Here is a 24,541-nt window from a genome sequence, read left to right as displayed (position 1 = left end):
ATTGCGGCATTATTCATAATCACCAAGATATGGAAGCAGGCCAAGTGTCCGTCAGTAAATGAGTGAATAAAACAATTATGGGACATTTACACACTGGAATACTATTCAGCCATAAAAAGGGAAAATTTTACCTTTTGCAATAGTATGGATGGACCTGGAGAACATTATGCCAAGTGAAATAAGCCAGTTAGAGAAGGACAAATACCGTATGATTTCACTCATATGTGGAATCTAATGAACAAACTGAACTAACAAACAAAATAGAGACAGACTCAGTATCTGAGAGCAGGATAGCAACTAAGGTGGGTGGGGGAGGGAGGTTAGGGGATGGAAGGGTTGAGCAAAAAGGAAAAAGGACTTGTGGACATGGACAACAGTGTGGTGATTGCAGGTGGAGGGAGGTATAAGGGGACTGAATGGTAATGGAAAAAATACAGTAAAAACTAAAAAAAAAAAATCAATGGCTGAAAGGCAGGAACAGGTGGGTGAGATGATCAAGATCACAAATCCTCAGATTACTAATATGTAAATCACTGAGTCCTTAGATGAGCAAAACCTTCCATTCCCATCAACAGAGAAAGGTCAGTTCCATTCGCCTCCTATCTTTCCTATTGATCATATATATGTACATCCTGAACATTGGGTAAAACAAACAAAAAACTAAACATCCCCAACTGTTTTGAAAAATCATTCATAGATCACAGATGCTATCTAAGAGGATGGCATCTGACTACTCAGTAAATTATTTGCCCCAAATTACTCAGCTAGTAAGTGGTAGATAGTTCTAGAGCCAGCTTTTTCTGACTCGATAGTCAAGACCACACTAGTAGGCCATGAAATATATGTCCTCATGGTCATTGATGGTCATTTTTAGAAAAACAAAACATTAAATAGAAAATATCAGAGGATCTAAATTTGGGAAAACATTGGGCTATTCCACTATGTGACCTCAAAAAGAAATTTGCAGGAGGGTGCATTTTGAGTTGAATCTCTCAAGCCTATTGTGATTTTATTGAGACTAAAGAGACTAACTTCACATTCCCCACCAGATTTTTAAGACAGTATCACTTAGTATTTTTCTAAGTTAAATGCAAAAATATGTGCCCTAATTGGTGTGGGTCAGTGGGTTGGGCACCATTCAGCAAACCTGGTCACTGTTTTGATTCCTGGTCCTGCAGGACATGTGCTTAGTTTGCAGGCCAGGTTCCCAACTGGGGCGTGCAAGAAGCAAAAGGGTTGGTGTTTCTTTCACATATCAATGTTTCTCTCCCTGTCTTTCTTTCTCCCTTTCCTCTAAAAATAAAATAAATAAAATGAAAATATGTGCTATTCTGAGAATGAAAATTCTTACTTGGGAAGGAAATGCCATAACAAAGCCAATGGACATCTCAATATTCATTCATTATAGTATTTTGAATTGCACTGGAAATGGGTAAGTAGGAAAGGCAAACAGTGAAGAGTTCACTATATCAATTTAAAAATTACAAAGATTACAAAGAAAGAAAGAAGGAGGGAAGGAGAAAGAGTCAAGCACCTAAAGATCTAATCATGGGAATGCTTAAGTAAATTGTGCCACCACCCTCTGTGTAAGTCACATGGTTTTCAGCTTGGGCTCATCCACTGATCAGAATTACCAGAAGGGTTTTTTTAACTCTCACTGGGATGTGCTACCCCAACCTGAATGGAAGGCAGCAGGAATCTGGAACATTCTTATAAGTTGTAACCCACGATGGGAAGTTCTTTTAATGACGAGGCAATTAAAGTTTCATTATGTCGAGGAACTCTGAGTAAGTCTCACAATACCCCATTTAAAAATATATTTCCTCTATTACACACACACACACACACACACTTTCTAGAATAAAAACCAAAGCCCTTCTGGCCTGTCGTTTTACTTTCTATATGTTGCAAAATTATGTCAAGTTCTGTTTTCTTGTAACAGCTTTTATCGAAAGAGGGGGAACCTGATGGCAAAGTTTAAGGTGTCTGTATTCTAAAGGTAAAACCGTCTGAAATCTTTGTGATTATTTAGGCATTCGTTTGTTTTAAACCTTTTTAAAAGACAGTTCAGATAGCCCTGGCCGGTGGGTCAATTGGTTGGCGAGTCCTACGGTAGACAGAAACTTGCAGTTGGATTCTGGTCAGGGCACTATCTGGTGTTCCATCCTGGGTCGGGGTGCCCAGGGGAGGCAACTGATCAATGTTTCTCTCATACACCCATGGTACCTCTCCCTCCCTCCCCCGCTCCCTCTCTTCCCCCTCCCTCTCTCCCCCTTTTCTCCTCTCTCAAATCAATAAACATCCTGGGGAGAGGATTTTTTTAAAAAAACAGCGAATACTGAGTAATGTTTTAAGACTTCCTTTAACAAGCTGAATTACAGGAAACAGGAGCAAGTTTCACTTTTGGCTTCTTGTTGATGTCTGATGTTCATCAGGCAGAATCTATTTGTTTATTTTATTTATTTTTTAATTTTTAATATATTTTATTGATTATGCTATTCCAGTTGTCCCATTTTCCCCCCTTCACTCTCCTCCACCCTGTACACCCTCTCCCACCCTTCTCCACCCCCGCCCCTTTAGTCAGAATCCGTTTGTATAAAATGCAAGCAGTGACGACTCCAGGAGTTGAAGTACGGTTGGGGCGGGGTCCTCACCCGTAGAGGTGGGCGGGGACTGCACGCGTTCCTCCCTCCGAGACCTCTTAGGAGGCGGACGTTCTTCTCCGAAGTTCTCAGCAGTCCCCGGCGCAGCTGCAGGTCTCCGCGGGCAGCGAGTCTACCCGCCGCAGGTAGGGAGCGTTCTTCCCCGCAGTGGGTCAGTGGCCAGAATCTCTGGCCATCTCGCTGTGCACTTTTAAAATGTATAGTCTATAGACCCCTTTCTTTGAGATGGAGAGAGAGAGAAAAGGGAAGCTCGATAGTTTGGTGGGTGGCACTAGATCTAATTACTTGTCAAGGTTTGTAAGAACAGGTAACACATTTGGCCTTTGCTAGGTGGGATCCAGTTTTGCTTAATGTCAATCTTGTAAGTATACGCGTAAGTTCTGTGCGTTCATAAATACGGTCCTGAGGTCGGTAGAGGGTCTAGAGGAAAATTTCTGGGCTGGAGGCCGGGACACACCCCTCCTGGGTTCAGGTGCATGCTTAGTCACTAACAGTGTGCTCTAGGTAAGTCAGCACACCTGCAGCATCTCCTAAGGTCCTTTCCAGCCGTGAGACCCAGGATACTGGAACCTGAGTTCTTTGCCCGCTCTGGAGACTTAAGGAAAAAGAAAGAAGCCAAGAGCAGGGGAAATGTTAAAACATTTCTTAGACACAATGACCTTGGTGTATGTCAAAGTACAGTTTGGGTTTGTTTTATAACACAGAGAATACTTCAAGTACCATTGTTCCACCTTGTTTTTTTTGCACCTAAAATAAATATATAAACCTCTGTGGATGATTTTCTTTGGATTAAATAGCTTTCTAAATGTGATTTTTTTTTAAAAATGGCAGTATTCCATGATGCTGAATAACCAAACAGAAATAATCCCCCATAAAGATTATTTATAGTTACAGCAATTTACTATTTTAGCCATTCACTGGACATTTTTGCATATAACTCTCTGGGACATGGCTGATTATTTCCTTCAGGCTAACTCTTAGAAGCATAAACTTAGTCAAAGAGTCTGAGCATTTTAAAGGTCTTTTAATTAAATGGTGATGGAAGGAGACTTGGGGTGGTGAACACACAATATAATATACAGACAATGTATGTAGAATTGTACACCTGGAACCTACATAATTTTATTAGTCATTGTCACCTCAATAAATTTAATAATAAATAAATAAAATGAAAATTGCCTTCCAGAAAGATTGTTCTGGTTCACATTGACAGCTGCTAGCCATTTTAAGAACTGTCATACTCTGAAGAAAACAATAGTTTTCCACTGGAAAAGGGTGGGCAGAGGTTATAGGACAGCAATTAGAGTGTGGTCTTAAAGGAAGCCATAGAAATACTGTGGAGAATTGAAGCCATACCCGGGAAATGTACAAGTGTGTCTCGGGGTCACTAAAGGGAAGGAGTTTTGCCACAGGGTTTAATTGAGTTTAATAGATTTGATAGCTTAGTAGAGATTTAATAGATCAATTCTCTTGATCTATTAATGGGGTGAATTTTCAGCTCACTTGGAGACACATTACCAAATTTTAAGAACTTCTAAAAATCAAATTATAGTTCATATAGATCGGGCAAAAATCAAAGGAAACCCTAAACCAACAGATATCAAGATACTCCATGCTCCTACTTTTGAGAAACAAAGCTTAAATTCTTTCCCTGTCTCTTCCTCCTACCCGTTCTACCCTTGGGAAACAGAAGCTGTATCAGTTCCATAGTATTATACTGGGTTCTCCCAGGGACAACCCTACTTCCCCAACCTGAATGAACCATCACTTATTCCCTAGTTCACATTTCCTTGGTCTTTGAACATCTTGGTTCTTGTCTGGGAATTCAGATACACATTGGCAAAATTAACTGTAATCCATGAGTAGATTTAATGTCCCTCTGATTTATTCAGCAGTTCTTTGCTCAGAGGTAGGGTATCTTAACTTTTTTCTGCCCAATAACTGTATTTGTGTTTATAATAGCACAATTGTATTTTATAATTATGGTATATCAATTCTGGCCCAAGAAGAAGACAGCCAAACAGCAGCTACAGCAGCCTCATTTCACAACTAAAAATGTTTTCAGGCATTACCTGTGTTAAAGTGATAGAATAATGGTTTTTCTTTTCTTTTCTTTTCTCATTTCATGTAATGTGTTTATATTACTTTAATAATGAAGAAAAACTCAAAAATAAATGTCATTATTTTATCTCAACTCAGATGTTTAGGGTGCTGAGGTTCTTTTCATTATAGTACTCTGTCTGGCAAATACTCTGCAGCTTGGCAAGGTGAAATGGTTTATTAAATGTTTTTATTTTTTCCAAGAATAAAAGTAAAATATTTACAATTATTTGAAAAACTCTAAAAAAATCATTCACAATCTCATCTCCTTTTTTTTCCTTTTCTTCCATCCTCTCTCCCTTTGCACAATGGAATACTATTTGGCCATAAAAAAGAAAATTTTACCCTTTGTGACAGTGTGGTTGGACCTGGAGAACATTGTGCTAAGTGGAATAAGCCAGTCAGAGAAAGACAAACACCATATAATTTCACTCATGTACAATCTAATGAACAAACTGAACTAACAAGGAAGATAGAGACAGATTCATAGATAGAGAGCAGGATGACAGCTAACTTGGGGGAGGTTAGGGAATGGAGAGAAAGAGCAAAAAGGAAAAAGGACTCATGCACATGGTGTGGTGATTGTGGCAGGGAGGGTGTATAAAGGGACTAAATGGTAATGGAAAAAATACAATAAATATTGTTTAAAAATAAAATAAAGCCCTGGCTGGTGTGGCTCAGTGGATTGAATGCTGGCCTTCAAACCAAAAGATCTCCGGTTTGATTCCCAGTGAGGGCACATGCCTGGGTTGTGGGCCTGGTCCCCAGTAGGGGGCGTGTGAGAGGCAACCACGCATTGATATTTCTCTCCCTCTCTTTCTCCCTCCCTCCCCCTCTGTCTAAAAATAAATAAATTAAATCTTTTAAAAAATGAAATAAAAAATAAAGTATGCAGAGGTGAAAAACCTACCTATCCTCCCTCTAATTGTACTCCTACTAGAGTTCATCGCTGTCAGCATCTTGATATGGCTTTTTCTGGGCATCTATGTTTAAACAAAAACACATTTTTTCTTTCTTTTTTTTTGAAGTATGTACAAAGATTTCTGCTATATATACTGTTCTGCAACTTACTTTCTACATTTCTGCATTATCAATACCTATACATGTACTTAATTATGTCTTTGGTTGTATTACATTGTATGACTATACCAAAAAGTATTTGACCACTTAGTTTATCTAGGGTTTTCCCAGTTTGGGGCTAATATTAACAAGGCCATCCTTTTACATAATTGTTATATGTATGTGTTTTTGTTTTTGTAGGATATATTTCTAGAAAAGAAAGTGAAAGCTCATATGACATGTACATTTAAATTTTTAATGAAGACTACCAAATTGCTCTCCAAGAAAGCATACACAACTTTGTATTTCTTCCTACCATTAGTGGGTGAGAGGTTCATATCCTCAAAAACACTGTTAGAGATCTTTGTGATTTAGGTCAAGCTAATAAGTGAAAAGTGGTATCTCATATCAAACTTTTATACCTTTTCTAAGTTGGTGAGATTGAGCATTCTTTCCTTTGTTTAAATGTCATTTAAATAAGTGACATTTGCATTTCTTATTCTCTGAACTGTATATTAGAACCTTTCATTCATTTTCCTATTGGGTTGTGGGAGGAGCTATGTACATTAGGAACATTAACCTTCTGCCTAATATATGTGTAACATTGATTAGTCAATCATTTGTGAGTTTTTATATGTATGCAGAGGTCAAAGAGACCCTAAGAGGGAAAACTGACTTTCTTCTCAAAGTGTATAAATGTATATATAATACAAGAGAAAAACTGTTTTATTAAATAAACATGTTGACTGAAATGCAATACAAATCTTCTTTATTTACTTCCCTACTTGAATATAAGCTCCAGGAGAGTGAGGTTTCTTTCCTGTTCACTGCTGCATCCCCAGTGCCTAAAATAGGGCCTGGCACAGAGGAGGGGCTCAGCCAGTGTTTGCTGAGGAAGAATTGGGAGAATTTCAAGCAGGATGACAACATGAAGAATAGACTCTAGGCAAATACCCCTGAAAGAGTGGCTGTGTGTCATTCACAGCTTAGTATCAATTAGTTAACTGTTTCTCCTCCTCACTCCCTCTGCTGCTAGTGGAATAAGTTTATTGCAGAGATAGGATTTATTATCTGGCATAAGTGAGGGTGAGAGGAGGAGATGTTTGGAGTAGTGATGTGGAAGGCTTAAAAAGTTAACTAAAGGGTGAGATGAAAGTATTCAGCTGCAGGGGTGTGGGGAGGGTGGTGGGATGATGTAGAAGTCAGATTCTGCTGGCCTTGAAATTTTGTCTAGGGCAAGTTTTTATTTCCAGGTATGTTATACTGCAGGAAAACAAAAACATGAAATAACAGTATTTTGGTGCAATATTTTCTTCTTGGCTTCTTTTGAATGCACAGTGTAAGGTTTTTTGCAAGTCTTGTAATTAAATTTTAAAATTCTTATCATAGTTGCTTTTTTAAAAAGTTTTTTAATTTTATTTATTTTTAGAGAGGGAAGGAAGGGAGAGAGAGAGAGAAACATCAATGTGCAGTTGCTGGGGGCTGTGGCTTGCAACCCAGGCATGTGCCCTGACTGGGAATCGAACCTGTGATGCTTTGGTTTGAAGCCTGCACTCAGTCCACTGAGCTACGCCAGCCATGGCTTCATAGTTGCTTTTTTAAACATTTATTTCTTATTGTTGACACTATTACAGATGTCTCCATTATCCCTCCCTTTGCCCACCTCCATCTAGTTCTGCCATCCTTCCCTCTGGCTATCAGCACACAGTTGTAGTAACTTTTAAAAAATTTGGCTCTAAATGGCTCTGGGGTATTAAGTGACTATTGAATTTCTGAATCTCCTGCTGCATTTCTACACTTATAAGTGAGTCATTGTATGGTTATCAGAAGGCTATTTTAATTACAACATCTAAGTTCCATACTGTCTGAATATTTAATTACTGAGTAAAGCAGTTTTCTTTTTGTGTTTTCCATAATTAGGTGATTTCAGAAAAATGAGGATACTTAGTAGTGCTATACTCATGGCCTACTGTTATTTGTTGAAAGGTAAGACACCAGATCCTTTCATTATGTTCTATATTTTAAATATTTTACCCATAAATTAAAAACTGGTGAAAGACAAATACCATATGATCTCACTGATAAGAGAAATCTAATAGACAAAATAATTAATGACCAAAATAGAACCAGAAGCGCAGAATCATGGAAGAGACTGAGCCATAAGAGGGGAGGGGGGAGGGGGGAAAGTGGGGAGTGTTCCAAAGAGGGTGAAAGAACTAGTCAAAGAACACATATGAGGGACCCGTGGACATGGACAATGGTGTGGGGATTGACTGTGGAAGTGGGGGGGGTGGCTGAGAGGAAGGGGGTGAAGGGGGAAAAATTGGGACAACTGTAATAGCATAAACAATAAAAAAACAATTTAAAATGGATATCATTTTTAATAGAGAGGACATTCTGTTTTTCCTTCTTTATTTCATAAGATTATATCACTGGACAAACATTTAGGAAGCATGGACAAACCAAACAAAACAAAGTTAACTCATTACCCATTATGCATTGCCCATTTCTCATGTATAATTACTGAAAATATCTGTGGAAATGGCTTGTGATGTTGTTTGTTTTAAACAAGGAAAGAATCATTTTTTTCCACCTTGCTCTGTGACCTGCTTTTCCCTGAAGAGTACATTCTAAGGAAGAATTATGGAAAGTGTCAGGGCAACAATAGTACTGGTCTCATCCTAAGACCTTCCCTAAATCTCCATATTCACGTACCTCTGGCCAGACAATGGATTAAGAGTTTAGGGCAGTTAAGTAGAAAGGACTGCAATCATGTGCTGCGAAAAGACGTTTCAGTCAATGATGGACTACATGGACCATGGTGGTCCCTTAAGATTATAATGAAGCTGAAAAATTCCTATCACCTAGTGACATCATAGCCAATGTAATGTCTCAACACAACACGTTACTCACATGTTTGTGGTGAGTTTAGTATAACTAACTGCACTGACAATTGTATTAAAGTATATAGCATACACAATTACATAGAATACATTATATTTGATACTGATAATAAATGACTATGTTACTGGTTTATGTATTTACTATGCTGTACTTTTTAATGTTACTTTTATGCGTTACTATATTTTAGGGTGTACTCTTTCCACTTAGAAAAGTCTCTAGACATTATACCATGTTAGGCCAACAGCAGCCTCATACATCTTGTGTCTACCACATCTCTTGAGTGCATCATTTTCTCTTGTACAAAAACTATAGTAACACATTGTACAGGGTTGTAGCATAGGAGCAATAGGCTATATCATATAGCCTAGATATGTAGTAGGCTATACCATCTAGGTATGTATAATTATACTCTGTGATGATCACACAACAACAGAATCACCTAATGATGCATTTCTCAGAATGTACCCCCATTGTTAAGCAGCATATGACTGTATTGGTATCTATCATTCAGACTATACAGAAGGCCAAATAGGTGTCAAGTCAAAGGACATTCTGGGTATGTCCACATGAAACAAAGTCTTCAGGTTTTAAGTACCTCATCACCATATGTTTTTATGATAATGTATCTTTATGAATTTTGGGACAATAATTTGTTAGCTAATTTTATTATTTTAACTCAGGGATGAGATATAGTGTCTCAAAATATGTTTCAAACCCACTGGATAAAATAGGTATTTTAAGGAACTAAGTCTTGAAACATAATTATCACCTAAGTGACCTGATCAAGTGTTTGTAAACTGTGTACTTATTCTTTGAAATTTTTTGAGGAGTTTTGCGTGTTCTGAAGATGGGTCATCTTTCTTTGCAGCATTCACTATCTCAGCCCCCCAGGACCTGTATGTGGTAGAGTATGGCAGCAACGTGACAATGGAATGCGAATTCCCAGTAGCAAAAGAGTTAAACCTGTATGCATTAGTTGTCTACTGGGAAATGGAGGACAAGAAAGTTATCCAATTTATAAATGGGGAGGAAGACTTGAAGGTTCAACACAGTAGCTACAGCCAGAGGGCCCATCTGTTGAAAGACCAGCTCTTTTTGGGAAAGGCTGCACTTCAGATAACAGATGTGAAACTGCAGGATGCAGGGGTTTACTGCTGCTTGATCAGCTATGGAGGTGCCGACTACAAGCGGATTACTTTGAAAGTCAATGGTAAGAATTATTATAGATAAAGAGGCCCAACATTTATTAAAATAATATTCCAGTGTTGATAACTTTTCATTCTTGAAAGTTCACTCTTACTCTGCACAGCAGCACTCTGTTCATTTATTCATTTGCATTCTTGTCCCATGGGCATTTCTAAAGCACCTCCTGTTCGAGAGTCCCTAGAGAGCCAGAGTCAAATGTGACAGAGCCATGTTCCACAGTGTGTTCAGTTTTCCTAAAAATCAATTCTTTATTTTGTTATTATTATAAAAATAATACATGTACCTGCACATAACTCAAATACTATGAAAGGGAATAAAATGAATTACAAAGGTGTCCCTCCTCCCTTCACCACCATCTTCCATGGCTCACAGAGATAACCAAGTAATCACTATTTGTGTGTCCCTCCAGGTTTTTAAAAAAATTCTACTACTATTTTTATTTTAGGTCTGCCAGCATTTTCCTTCCTTTGAACCTATGTCAAACCAAAATAAATATGTTAAAAATAAACTTCCCTATAAAGTTCACATTTAAAAAGACTTGAAGTCAATTTATGAAGGAAAAAAATAATGATATCAAATATACAAGAAACTATTCTTCCTTGGAGATGATATAAACTATGCTCACTGGGCATTCATCTTGAAAATCTGTAACAATGTTGTCTTGGAATGTTAAAAAGGAACTGTGAGTGATAAATTCCTGGGTACTGACCCACAAATATGTCATCAGATCATCTGGGTTCAAACTTTGGGCAGCTGCTAGCTAAGCAAAGGAAAACACCTTAGCTGACTACCTCTGCTTTCGCTGTTAAGATTCCTAGAATTGAGAGCTGAAAGGATCCCAGGCAAGAACAGCTAATCCAAGGAACAGAACAGAAATTCCCCATCGGGTACTCTGCTCACATACTTCCCACAATGACCCTACTGTCATTCAGATCATCCTTCCCTAGTCTATTGAAATTACTTTCTGATATTGAACTGAAATCTGCCCTCTTGTAGTTTTGAACTTATCTGTTTGTTTGTTTTTTTCTTTTCACTTTTTATTATGTGACTAGAATTTTATCCTCCTCCTCTGGTCTTTCCATGCCTGGGATAACTGCCATCAATCTCAGTAAGGTCAATAAGTAGAAAAAGTTTGAATTTATTATAAAGGGATAACTGATCTCATTATAAACCCAAAGTCAAAATTATGTAAGAATTAGGAGAAATGCATCTATTTTATGGTACATTACTGGGTCTCTGATTTCGGCTCAGTAAATGCTACTGTTGTCAAGAAAATGTCATTTGTGTTCCAAAGTAGATTTAATTTTAATTATATTTTACTATATGCTTCTCCAGAACAGTGATAGTCATGAAAACAGAATAGTTGGGATTCCAAGTTGGGATTTTCAACTTTTCTTCAGTCCATCAGCAAATATCAGGCACTTACTGTGTTTCAATGTATAAAAGAAATTACCAAAACTGAACCCTATAAACTGCCAGTAACGTTGGATTGGGGTGTGAGGAGGAAGAGCATCAGCCTGGCAGTCAGGTGAAAGGAAGTACAGAGTGTAAGTTTCTGCTTTCAGAAAAGGTCTCACGTTAGAATGCAGGGAGTGTGCAGAGAGTGGGACAGCTGTCTCTGTAGTGAGGAACGTGTTTTTCCAGGTCATCTGGGCTCTGTAACGCCCCATATGGATCTTTCCTGTGGTTGAACACAATAGGAAATCTCTGACTCTGATGGTTTTTCCAAGGGGGTCTCTGATGGAGTAATGCAGATAACCAGCCTCTGATTTGTTTGACTTTCTATTTTGTATTGTAAATTACTAAATCGACATCCTCCTCCTCATCCATCTTGCTGTCATACAGTGGTCTTGGGGATGAATTGAGCTGCACTGAGAGCAAGCCAGCCTCCAAGTTTCAGCTGAGGCGGTGTCACCAATTCTATTGTGTTTGGTGTTTAGGTCACAAGGTAGATGGTTCAAGGAAGTAGAACTTCTGAGTCACCTCCACATGCAAATGATTTCAGAGTAACACTAACAGCTTCTCTTCCCATCACTGCAAGCATGTGGTAACACAGCTTCCCCACAGGGAGTTTACTTGCCATGACATTTTAAAAGTGAGACATTTCAAAACTGAAATTTGGAAGAGTTTCGTTTTGGATGAACTCAATTATTATCACATCGGGTGTGAGTGTTACAGCACCTTTCATGTTCTTTAGTTTAAATACCAGACTTCCAGGCATCTGACTTTAGATTGAAAATGTTGTTTTACCTTAACCATTGAACATACTAGCAGAGATGAAGTGCCCTTTTATACTTGCAAGACCTTAACTGGGATTGGGCAACTGAAAGAACAAATATTGCATAGTTAACTTGACAAAGCTGATTTGTTCCTGTGGACCGAGGGTTGACAGCTGTCATTCCCCACCAAGCCCATCTGTTCCCCAAATTTATCGACCAGAACTTTGCAAGTTTTCTGTATAGCATTTATTCCCCATCTAATATATCATGTAACATATCATATAAGTGAATCTATTTTGTTCATAGTCTCTCTCCTTCTGGAATATATACTCTGCAAAGACAGAGATTTTGGTCTGTTCTATTCATTGCTATATCCCTAGGACTTGGCATACAACAGTAGCAGTATGAAAAGAGCACACATTCATTCCTTGTTAAAAGAATGAATGAAATATTTTCTCAAGTAGGATAAGCCTCAACATTTTGAAACATGAACAGGTTTGGACACATGAAAATGTATTCCCAAGACTGTTCATCAGGAACTGTCAGTGCTTTCTAATGAGTGCACTTAAGTGGTAGGTAGCACTAAGAGGAGGAGGAGGAGCTCTAGTGCTGATGGTAGTGGTGATGAATCCTTATGTAGTGTTTTTTACGTGTCAGGCACTGTCCTAAGCACTTTGCTTATATTAACTCTTGATAATGACTCTATGATGTCCTAAGCACTTTGCTTATATTAACTCTTGATAATGACTCTATGATGTCCTAAGCACTTTGCTTATATGAACTCATAGAGATGACTCTATGGAGTAGGGGCTTCATCATGTCTGAGATGCATGTTTTTTTACATTTTGTATCTGTGAAATCTGAGTGTCTGTCAGTAATGCCATCTTAGATTCAAGGATATGTGATGTTATTCTTGTTTTATGAATGAGAAAACTGAGGTCCAAAGAAATTCAGTAATTTGCTCAAGGTCACTGAGCTATTAAGTGGTAAAGCCAGGCTCCGAACTCAAGCAGCTTGGCTCTAACATCTGTGCCCTTAACAACCAAGTTTTACTGCCTGTGTTTATACTTCCCGAGTGTGTATACAGTTGTGCTTTGACTTCAAAACTACCACAATCTTTTCTTGGTTTTGACATGGTGATTGCATTGGATCTAGTGCCCAGTAAACCAGCAGTCTACAAATGCTTTCGATTATCTACCTCATCAGTAAAGCATGTTAAACTAGTGTGTGCATGTGTGTGTGCATGTGTATATGGTGTTAAGGAATATATTGTGCTGGTACATAGGTTATAAGAAATTAATATTTTTAAAAGGCAGAAGAAACTGAACATCACCAATTTCATATGGTTCAAACAGTACTTTATACATTCTATAATGTACAAAAATAGAAATTTAGAAGGATGAAGAAAATTTAATAAGAAATATTTAAAATTTCTTGCTAATGATGATGCTTCACTAACATTAGCTAATATTTTAAGGCATAATATTCCTTAGATGAAATTCATCATTAATAAAGGTATTGATAACTTTGAGGTTTTATTTTGACCAATACCTTGTCAGGTTCAATTAGGTACTTATTATGTTAACTTCATGAGGTGGTGGTAAAAATTGTCACTCTGACATTTCTTTTTGGTTTGTGCTTGAATTATTAGTGTTATCTCTAATCCTCAGTTTCAGTAGGGAAAATTTTTATTTAGTTGTTTATTTTGTAAGCCGATTATCTTAGTTAAAATTAGTCAAGAGAATCTGAAAAGCTATAATCCCAAATAAGTCACTGTTCTCCCTTCGATATTATAAAACTCCTCTCTTCCCACAAGACCCTCACGTGGCACACAAAGTGAGGGCAAGTGTCAATCAGCTATGCTTACTAAGCTTAAATTATTTCTTAATTGTTATGGTAAAAATACATGTAAGTGGACATTCTAGTATTTTCTTTCTGTACTCCAATACATGTGCCCCACTTCAGAGACTAATGTAGTAGATGTTTAATCAATGAGTAGAATGAATCTACTCATTTATTGGGCCCTTATAGCTGTACCATATATATTATATATATGCCTAGTCAGGAAACAACATTGTCCTTTGTTTTTACACCATTAAAAATGTCAGAGTGAACAAGCAAATGTTTTACCTTTAACCCTTTATCATTAACTGTAATTTTAGGCTTGAAATTTTAATTGTCTGGAAATCAAGCTATGTGCTATATGAACTAGATTCTGTTTTGGTAATGTTATTTGATGAAATATAGTAAGTGGATTTGTTTTTTATGATTCTTAAACATAACAGATACAAGTTGGAGGACTCAAGTATTCATGGGAACCATTATTTATGTACCTTCAAACTGTGATTATGTTGATTTTCAATGTTTTCATTTGTGGTTTTATTGATTTAAGAGCACAGAAATATCACATCATTATTTCAGTTTTGCTTGTTCCTGGCTGTATTTAAATGTCTGTGAATATATTGTATCGCAAAACCATTGTTATGACTGTGTTAAGGGAATACAGAGTTAAGGCTCCAGGTGGACCAGTGGTGGTTACATTGAAGTATTAGGAGTAACATAAAGATTATACCAACAGAATAATGACGTTTAACATGTTTGTAATGGATAAACATGAGTGAAGATCTTGGGTGATATAAACGCACTGAATAATATAATAAGTACTCTGGGTATCTTAATCCTAAAAGGGTCCCAAACCAATGATCTAAAATTTAATCAAACTTTCTTTCATGCAAATAATTATTTAAATGATTTATTAAAATTGCCAGCATAATAAAAGTTTAAAAAGCAAGTATTATAATGTGATATTCTGGATGAGATCCTAGAACAGAAAAAGACATTAGAGAAAAACTAGTGAAATGGAACAATGTGTGAAGTTTACTTAATAGCAGTATACTAATGCCGGTTCCTTGGTTAGAAGAAGTGTGCCATGGTGAAGTGAGATGTTAGCAGTGGGAAAACTGGGTGCAAAGTATACAGGAACACTGTAATACCTTTGCAACGTTTCTGTAAATCTAAAACTTTTTTAATAACAATATATTTAGACCTTAAAAAATTTTATCCAAGAACATGTATCAGTTTTCACAATGACATTATACTATTTTCATTCCTAATTTCTGATCATTGACCTGAAGTCGAGAAAGTAGATGGCCATCAGAATCGAACTTTTTGTTTGCTCGTTAGTCTAAGAAACAGTACTGGCCAGCTGCAGAGAGTCATGTTTATGAAGACAGCATTATAACAACAAAAGCAAAATATCCAGGAATAAATTTAAGAAGAATGTGCCCCATGTATTTAAAAACTATAAACCTTGACTAAGGAACATATGAAGACTTGAGTAAGTAGACAGACATATTTTATATTTGAATAGAAGACTACTGGTTTAAAGATGAAAATGCTTTTAAAATTATTCTACATATTTACTCTGAGCCCAATCAAAATAGCAATATGATATTTATAGCAAGATAGTTGTTTTTTTAAGCGCAAACTTGGCCCAAGTATGAATAGAAGAGGTAAAGCAAAAACTAACAGGGGTTCTCCACTGCTGAGACATCTGAACATTAAGCTTGTTTCTGTGAGAACCAGCCTGGATTTCGATTCTTTCTAATGTGGACAACACCAAGCCACACGTCCTGTTCTGTGCTGAGTGAAAGCCCTGACTTCTTTTCTTTTGCTCGTGACATAGCCCCATACCGCAAAATCAACCAAAGAATTTCTGTGGATGAAGTCACGTCTGAACACGAACTAACATGTCAGGCGGAGGGTTACCCCAAGGCTGAAGTCATCTGGACAAGCAGTGACCACCAAGTCCTGAATGGCAAAACCACTATCACCAGTTCCAACAGGGAGGAGAAACTTTTCAATGTGACCAGCACGCTCAAAATCAACACGACAACTAATGAGGTTTTCTACTGCACTTTTCGGAGATCAGGCCTTGAAGACAACAGCACAGCTGAGTTGGTCATCCCAGGTAATATTCTGAATGTCTCAACTAAAAATGTGCCTAGTGCTCTCCCCTGACACCAAGCATAATGCCCGCTCATCATAGGCATTCATTGTTTGTTGAATGAGTAGCACTATATTTACAAAATGCATCCTGCTTCCTCACCTCCATTCATCCAGGTATTGCTATTTAATAAACATTCAGTATGCAGTTATAGAATATGGCCTACATGCCAGGCATTGGGGGCTCATAGAAGAATAAATTCACATTCTTCAGGGAACAGTGAAGAAAACAGGCTATCCCAATCTCATCTTTGTAAGAAATGGTCTTGTGGCTGGGAGATCTGGGCGGGGGCACCTGAAAGGAATACTCATTTCAGGCCATGTTTCAGGAATTCAGATCTGAGCATATAAAGCAACTCCTTTCTTCCCAGGGTTTCTATGGCAAGAAGCAAATGGAGTGTACTTTCCTATTTTATTCCACATGGGAGAGGTCCTTCCTCCCCATCTGCCTTCCCCAACGTAGTCTATGACATTCAACTCAAGGTGGTCTGCTTAGTGCATAGGACATAAGGCTGTATGTCCCTTTGCGAGTTACTCGACTTCTACATGCTTCACTTTCCCTGTATGGTTATAACCTGTTGGGAAAGATTATCATAGGAATAAATGAGCTACAGTGTGCAACAATGATCTGAGACTCTTGCCTGCACAGACTCGGCTTCCCCACCCCCCTCTCCTTACCCTCCAGAAGTGGATAAAGTGGGTAAGGATACAGCCTGGTGAAAGGCTCAGACCTTTAGAAAAAGTGAGGTGGGTAAGCATGGTGTTAATATAAAACCAGAGCTATTCTGAGAAGCTCTTCTCACCACCCCTTCCCCCGCTAGATGTTGACAGTAAAGTTTCAGGTACTTCAGAGAAAGCAACCAAAAAATGGGTAGAAAAGTGAAGCAATAGAAAAATACAATCCATGATGGTCCTATGAATGAAAAGGACAGAAAAAAGTTTTTAGATAATGAGAGATGCTCTTACTGGGGTATGAGTCAGTTTGGTAGGAGCTGCATTAGTGGGTTCCTGCCCTTGAACAGCTGTTCATGACAACTTTTTGCGGGATGACATAGGATAACTCACCTAACTGCTTGGAGTCTATTGCCTCACAACCTGGAGATGTTAAGGAAATACCTGGCACACCTAACTCATAAACTTATTTTGAGGCTCAAAATGGATAGGAACAGGTTTTACAGACGGTAAGCTATTAGACAAAGGCTGACTGCTGTTGTGGCTTTAAAACATGAACTAGGTAGTCAGGGATGTGACTGATGGTGGGAGGTTAGCAGTCTCTGAGTGTCGTGTGCTATGGGGCTGCAGACAGACAGATTAGGAGATTGGTGAGAAGTACTAGTGATTAGAAGTCCTGAGTTTCAGACTGTGGAGAAAGAAAAAATAACAAATATTGATCGCCGATCATCACCACAGACATAGGGAGATTAATCTTTTGGCAGTGCTAGGTGGCCTTCATGTTCCATCTCTGCCATGTACAGTCTGCCCTTAACTTCTGTATCAAAAAACAATTATAAAGGACACATGGACAATATGGAGCAGGGGATGGAAACAGGGGAGGGAGGAGGGAGGGCTGGGATGGTGGGGAAGGGTGGGAGGAAAAGGCAGAAAACTACTTGAACAGCAATAAAATAAAAAATAAAATAAATTAAAAATGAAAAAAAGAGTGAAATAATCAAGGCTACTGTTTAGTATTGAGCAGCCACTCCCAGTGGTACTGTGCTAAGCACTTTACAAACATAAGCCTCTCAAAAGTATTGTTGTTTTCCATTTTGTAAGCTGGTTAAAGGACTTGCCAAGAGACCTCAAAGCTAGTCAGTGGCAGCAGAATTCAACCCCAGGTCCATCTCTCCAAAGCCTGGGCTTCTTCTACTTTTCCATGCCTCTCTCATTTTCATATTGGAGGTATCTCACCATTCCAGCCACTCACTGGCCAGGAAGCTTTGGTACTTAAGATAATTAATGAAGGGCCTGGCAGGGTAGCTCATTTGGTTAGAGTATTTTCCTAATATACCAAGGTTGCGGGTTCAATCCCTGGTCAGGTCATGTACAAGAATCGACCAATGAACACAGGAATAAATGGAACAACAAACTGATCTCTCTCTCTCTCTTTCACCGCCCTCTCTTTCCCTTCTTCTTTCTCTAAAATCAATTTTAAAAATTAAAAAAAAGAAAGAACCTAAAGCTAACCTCAATTAATTTCAAGGATGATTATTCTCTTGACCCCTCCCTTTACATCAAAATTTTATTTTTTGTTTCTTTTTGTTCTGTTCTGTTTTTCAGAACAAGTTAGAGTTCCAGGGAGGACTCACTTGATAATTCTAGGAGCTGTCCCGGTGTTACTTACAGCCCTGATGGTCATCTTCTGTCTACAAAGAGATGGTATTTCTTTTATTGCAAGGGTCTTTACTGGGGATGTGGGGAATTGCGTGGGAGTGCTATTGTTATCACAATGGTACTTACTGGGCAGAGCCAAGAATGCTAAATCTGCTGTAATGTTCAGGCAGTCCCATGTAACAGGGAGCAGTCCTACCCAAAATGCTAGTGGTGCCTCCACCAAGAAACACGGATTCATAAAATGCTGCCTTCCTATTAGCTTTTGTTTTTCAGGGCCAATTTTCAATTATGCAAGGTAGAGTTTAGTTGTGCCACCGTGTGAACCTGTGTACCTTCTCTTCCTCCAGTCCTGCTCATTTTGCTGCTCAGCAGCATCACCTGCATTGGGGGGCAACTGTGAACACTGTGGTAGCATTTTTGAGGGAGTGACAGTGGGATCATGACTGCAGGGGAGCCTGACTTGCCTTTTCAAGGTGACACAAAACACTCCACTGTTTAGTAGCAATTCCAGTGAAGCTAAGCAGGATTGCTGGGTGAAGAGCCATGTGTACAGGAGTGTATAAGAGGTTGAAGAAGAACAGTGTCATAGTTTCTTTCTATTATGCAAGTAACCACAGACCTAGGAGAGAAAAAGCAAAAATACCTGTTGGTTTGGTTGGATTTGAGTCTTACATTAGTTGCACTGTTATACTGAGCTGGTTTCTGGGCACCTTAAGTTAAAAAAGTAGTTCCTTCTGTAGAGCTGTGATACTTTATCATAGAGTGTTTTGCAGGATGTTAATGTAATTTTTGAAATAATTTGTATGTGTTTATCTCTCTTTTTACCTCTGGTAACAAAGTGCAGGAAAATGAGCCTATTTGAATCATTTCTTCCCATTTTAAGATGACTCAGAGAAAACATTTGTCCAGTGCCTTAATATAGCAAAGGATCCAATGATGGTTTGCATAGAGTTATCTGATGTCAAATAGGGAAGTAGGAAATGGAAGGGAATTCCAGTAGTTATTGAGAAACTCCCCACAACCCCTTAAGAGGGCAGCTGGATCCGGGAAAGCAGTGTAATTGAGGGAATGAAGGTTGCTGATTCTAAAGACTAAATAGATAGTTAGCAGAACAGAGACAGCCAGACTATAAGGATCAAGTTTTAATGATAGCAGGATCCTGAGCTGGAGTTGCTTTGTTCAAGGAAGTAACTGTTACCAACTTGCATTTTGAATATTTTCTTGTGGGAAATAATTAGTTGGCATTAGAAATGGCTAGAAAACCAATGCATAATAAAGCACCTCAGTGTATGGCCCATCTCTGAGGGAAGGATGGAAAATAAAAGTATACACTCCTAAAGAAATCTAGGAGCAAAAGCATATGCCCTAAACTGTTGAATTAACCTCAGGGGTTGAGACCTGTGAAATAAGGAAGTCTACTCAATTTCCCAGGGGATTAAAAATGTTTCATAGGAACCTGGAATTTAAACTTGAGTCACTGTGTAGGATGTAGAGTTGTGTTTTGTGGAAATAAAAATGATTTTTTTTTCAAGTGAGAATGATGGATGTGGAAAAATGTGGTGCTGAATACATGAACTCAAAGAAACAAAATGGTAAGAATATTAGCAGGGGTTGAGAAGTTGAAGTCCAAGGAAATAAAAAGCTAAAGTAATAATAAGGAGAAATCTATCAGTCATAATCCCTCTTCTTTTTGTTGGAACTGCTAGCTTCTTTTTGCCTTGGCTCTGATGTAAGAGCTTTCCCCATAGCCCGAGAAGATTTAGGGATGGCCCTGGAGAGTAAAGCATGATGAGCAGCTTTGCACGTGTGTTGGGGTGGGGTGTTGGTGGGGAGGGGCCTTGGGGAGGCTTGGGCTGGGGAGGAGACGGTTTCTCTCTGCTAGGTTTCTATTGCTTTGTATCCTCAGGTCTCCCTGCATCTGGGGACCAAGCTGACTTACGTAGATCAGAGATAGACAAATAGAAGTTGTGTTGTATTTGAGGAACTGTATTAATTGCTTCATGTGAAGCACCTCATTTAATTCCCTACCACCCCTCAAATCAAGGAGATAAATACTAGGATTGTCCCCATTTTCTAGTAGAGACTACAGGGCCAAGAAGATAATGTAAACTGCCCCAAAATACACAGCTGTTTAGTGAAAAAATCAGGCTTTGAGGCCCACTATCTTGACCATAGAACCTTAGTCTTAATCTATCTGCTTAATTCCATTTTGCCACAAATGTCTACATTTATAAAAGGTCAGAAAAACCTCACCCCAGCCAATTGAACAAAGAAGACATTTATATTAAGGTTTTCAATTCTTTTTAATGTAGTTAGAAACTAAACTTCACAAGAAGCCCAGGTTTAAAGTAGTCTAATTAGCTTGGACAGGCTCAGGAAGTGTTCATTATGTGGTGTCATAGCACTGCTCCGTGTTGTAAAGCCAGTTAGCAAATGCTCTTCGGGTTATCGCAGAGTCACCAGCCATCCCGGTTTGCCCAGGACTGGTTTCTCAGGACATGGGACTTTCAGTTTTAAAATCAGGAGAGTTCTGAGCAAACTGGGATGGACAGTCACCCTTTGTCAAGTAAAGATATTTGGGCAAAAATATAATATGCTTCTTTATCTTCTTGCAAATGTATTACATCATCTAGCAAATATAAAATGTTTCTCCTTATTACTCTCCAGATACACAATTTGAGGAGACGTAACCCAGCATTGCAACTTCTGATCTTAAAGCGGGGCTGCTTGGCCTGTGGTTTGGGTTTGTCGGGCTGAGGATGACCAGAGTACGCAATGGGCCAGTGGGCTGCGGACGATGTAGGACTTAAAAGAATGATGGAGTGAGAAAATATAGCCTGGAAGGATACCTCAATACCTCAAAATGACTGGGAGACTCATCGGTGCATACGAAAGGGAGAAAGGACACTTCTGAATGATGAGCCTCCATGCAAACTGTCCATCTCTTTTCCTAGGAAAACAAGTTGAGATTCCCTGATTTAATGGTCAGTTCCTGTGGAAGTGCCCTTTGCCTTCCCTCGATATCTTGAATGATCTTCTGCGTGCGTGAGAGTCCCGGTGTTGCAACAGTGTTTGAATACGAGTTATTTCTATTTATTTTGTGTCTTTGGGGTCTTGTCATGTGAGTGTGGTTATGAATGATTTCTTTTGAAGATATATTGTAGCATAAGTTAAAATTGTGTCACCAAACTAAACTCACCGCTAGTATGTGTGCAATAGAATGCATAGTATTTGTAAGGTGCTTTGTATCCTTTGTAATTATTGGTACACAAGAAGCATATAGAACAAACTATTGGTTTGTATAGGATATTACCCTATTTAACTCATTGTTGCTCTGGATGACTTGAATAGTAATCTCACTATGAGACCTCAAATGTTTCAATAATCTTATTCTTAGACCTCAAGGCAAGATACATTACCATAGTATCTGTTGTATTTAAATATCAGCTTTACAACTATGTGGTATCCTACAGTCATAATTTTATTTAATCTCTGTAACAAATGTGTTTCGGAAAACTCAGTTTTTACCCATTTCACAGCTGAGGGATTGATAAGTAGCAAACTTCAGATTTCTGGGACTGTCACCACTATCCTTTTAGAATACAATCTACAGCTGTGTTTTACTTTAAGAAATTCATTCAAAAGAAGAAGAAGAAGAAGAAGAAATTCATTCAGCAAACATTTAGGAAATGCCATTGCATATCTCTTACTGTGCCAGACAGTGAGTCCACAGATGTGAGCAAGATAAAGTACCTCCCCGAAGCAGCTCCTAGCATAATGGGGGTGGGGGCGTTGATGAGAGAATGCATTATCACACTTTAGGGCAGTGTCACAGCATAAAGTGTTAGAGGAGAATGACAGTGTGAGGAACAAAGTCTAGATGTGCTGCCAAAATGAGTGAGGTTGCTCTGGGTGGCCAGGCAATACGCTCCTGGACAATTGAAAATACTTTAATAAAGCAATTTTAGTTTATGAGATGTCAATATTTTTAGGTTTTTAAGATGTCAATATTTTTAAAAACTGTAGAAAGTGACTCTTGAATTCCTTTTCTCTCCTTATAGTTACCTCTGATTTATTTGCCTTTGCCATACAACCTGATGCCTATGTATATACACGGTGTCTGGTATTACTTAGCAGTTCTTTTTTTTATTTAAACACAGTTGAATTTTGAGTTTATACCTTTCCATGATTCAAAATTCAGAAAGTCCATTAGGAGACATTGAAACATCTCCATTCTAGCCTCGTAGTCATCAGTTTCCCTTTCTAGAAGTAACTACTCTTGCCTTTTGTTTATTCTTCTGAAAATATTCTATGAGTGTGTGTGGAAATATTTTATGTATACACAGTATATATTTTTATTTCTTATCCTTTGTCACATAAGTGGTAACACATTATGTGTCTGCTGTGCACTTTGCTACTTTTATTTATATATTATTTCTTACATAGTGGCTGGAACAAATCTGAAGTTCCCAGAGGTCATGCACTATGGCTTGTTAGTTTCCAGGCCATCTTTTCTATAGCATCTTAGTATCTTTCACAAGACTTAGTGCAAGCTAAATATGTACTACGTTAACATGGAGACAACCGGCATTCATTGAGTACCTGCTTTATGACTGAGTTTGGATTTGGTTTATTTTGTCTTTCTCAAAATGGGACTCATGGGTTCTCTAGGGTATACTGGGTCAACTTAGTCCTGAAGGGTAATTTTATTACTAATCCTGTATGACAGAATTATGTCCGGAACTTGTTTGCTTTTTTCTGTTTTCTCTTGAGTATAAACTTGACTGTGATATTGCACTTACAAAATTGCATGTTCTTTTTGGAAATTCCAGTAGACTATTTGACCCTAGAACCTCATCTGTGCCAGGGAAGGCCCATGGGCTGGCCTAAACCAGCCCATGGTTGAGTCCTGCCAGTTCTCATCACTACACAGGCCTCTTAAGAGTAACCTTCCAAAGGTATTGCGGGTCAGATGCCCCTCTCAGGAGCTCCCAGAATGTTCCTTCACTCTTAACCATTTATCTGGATTGATGATAAGGAAAACCTTCTTTGCTTTTTAATGTGTGAAGGCTGAAGACACAGAATCTCCAACAGAATGTCTTCTGTTATTTAGCACATGTTTATTTGTACAGTATCTCTTATGTGTATGAAGTACAAGCAAGGATCCTGGCTGAGCAAGACATGCAGCCCAGTCAGCCCATTCCCGAATATTAATGCCATTTCATGGTGTTGGATTCATAAAGCACTTTATCCCTTTGTCTTGTGTTTCATTGTACATGGTATAGGCAGAGATGACTCCTAATCCTGCATTTGATTGTCACTGTATACACCTTTATTAATTTAATAAAATACTTATTTATTTTGTTACCAATGTACCAGCATGACCATTTTCTTATTTCCTACATGTTTTAGAGAACCACTCCCAGTTTAACATCCCAGTGGAAACAGTTATTTGAAAGACCTACAGGCACCTTCCTAGTTCTTTTCTTTTCATAGCTTCTGTATTTACACAGCATACCCCTGAATCCTGCATGATGAAAAATAGCAAAAAGTTATTTTTAAAAGAACATATTAAACATTTTTATTCTCCCTCACTCAGTAGTTTCTTTTAGGACAAAACCAGAAAAAAAAAAAAGAAGATGAAAAGGTCAAAATCGTGTCATCCAAATGGAAGATCTGAGTGTGGAAGAGAAGGAGTGGTCAAGAGAACTGTAGGGAAACAAAGGGGCTTTCCTTTATGAGAGTGCTCTTCTCGGATCAGTACACATGGAGATGCAAGCCAACGCACATGAAGCTGGATGTATTTCAGCCTTCAGTTTCTGAAAAGGAAGTGAGAAACCTAGATCAAAGCCAGGCTGACAATGGAGGCCTGGTACAGTGTGACATCACGAGAAGATTCACAGTTTTAAAACAAAATGACAACACTTGTCACTCAAGGAAGTGTAGAACTTCCAATATATCATCTAGCTTAATTGGTCATCAAGTTCACTTTAAATAGGTTTTTAATCATTTCTCTGAATCAGACACTCTCAAAAGGTTTTAATCATTTCTAAG

The 24,541-nt window shown here is 38.3% G+C and overlaps 1 protein-coding gene across 1 annotated transcript; it reads left to right on the top strand.

Moving 5' to 3' along the window:
- Window positions 1-2,736: 2,736 nt before the first annotated feature.
- CD274 (CD274 molecule) lies at window positions 2,737-23,852 on the top strand. Its single transcript, XM_036021669.1, has 7 exons — window positions 2,737-2,788; window positions 7,743-7,808; window positions 9,595-9,936; window positions 15,837-16,121; window positions 18,434-18,532; window positions 20,020-20,079; window positions 21,155-23,852. Exons 2-7 carry the CDS (start codon window positions 7,757-7,759, stop codon window positions 21,175-21,177), a joined length of 861 nt encoding a protein of 286 aa, XP_035877562.1. The 5' UTR covers window positions 2,737-2,788; window positions 7,743-7,756; the 3' UTR covers window positions 21,178-23,852.
- Window positions 23,853-24,541: the final 689 nt, after the last annotated feature.

This window comes from Phyllostomus discolor, chromosome 3, assembly GCF_004126475.2.
Source record: "Phyllostomus discolor isolate MPI-MPIP mPhyDis1 chromosome 3, mPhyDis1.pri.v3, whole genome shotgun sequence".
Classification (NCBI taxonomy): Eukaryota; Metazoa; Chordata; class Mammalia; order Chiroptera; family Phyllostomidae; genus Phyllostomus; species Phyllostomus discolor.
Note: the sequence above shows the minus strand (reverse complement) of the source record. Positions and strands in the feature narration are given on the sequence as shown.

Excerpts from the sequence above, each read along its gene's own strand:
- CD274 (XM_036021669.1), top strand. The coding sequence starts at position 7,757 with ATGAGGATACTTAGTAGTGCTATACTCATGGCCTACTGTTATTTGTTG. Across the intron at positions 9,937-15,836 it reads GATTACTTTGAAAGTCAATG|CCCCATACCGCAAAATCAAC; the intron begins GTAAGAATTATT and ends CTCGTGACATAG. Across the intron at positions 18,533-20,019 it reads CTTCTGTCTACAAAGAGATG|TGAGAATGATGGATGTGGAA; the intron begins GTATTTCTTTTA and ends TTTTTTTTCAAG.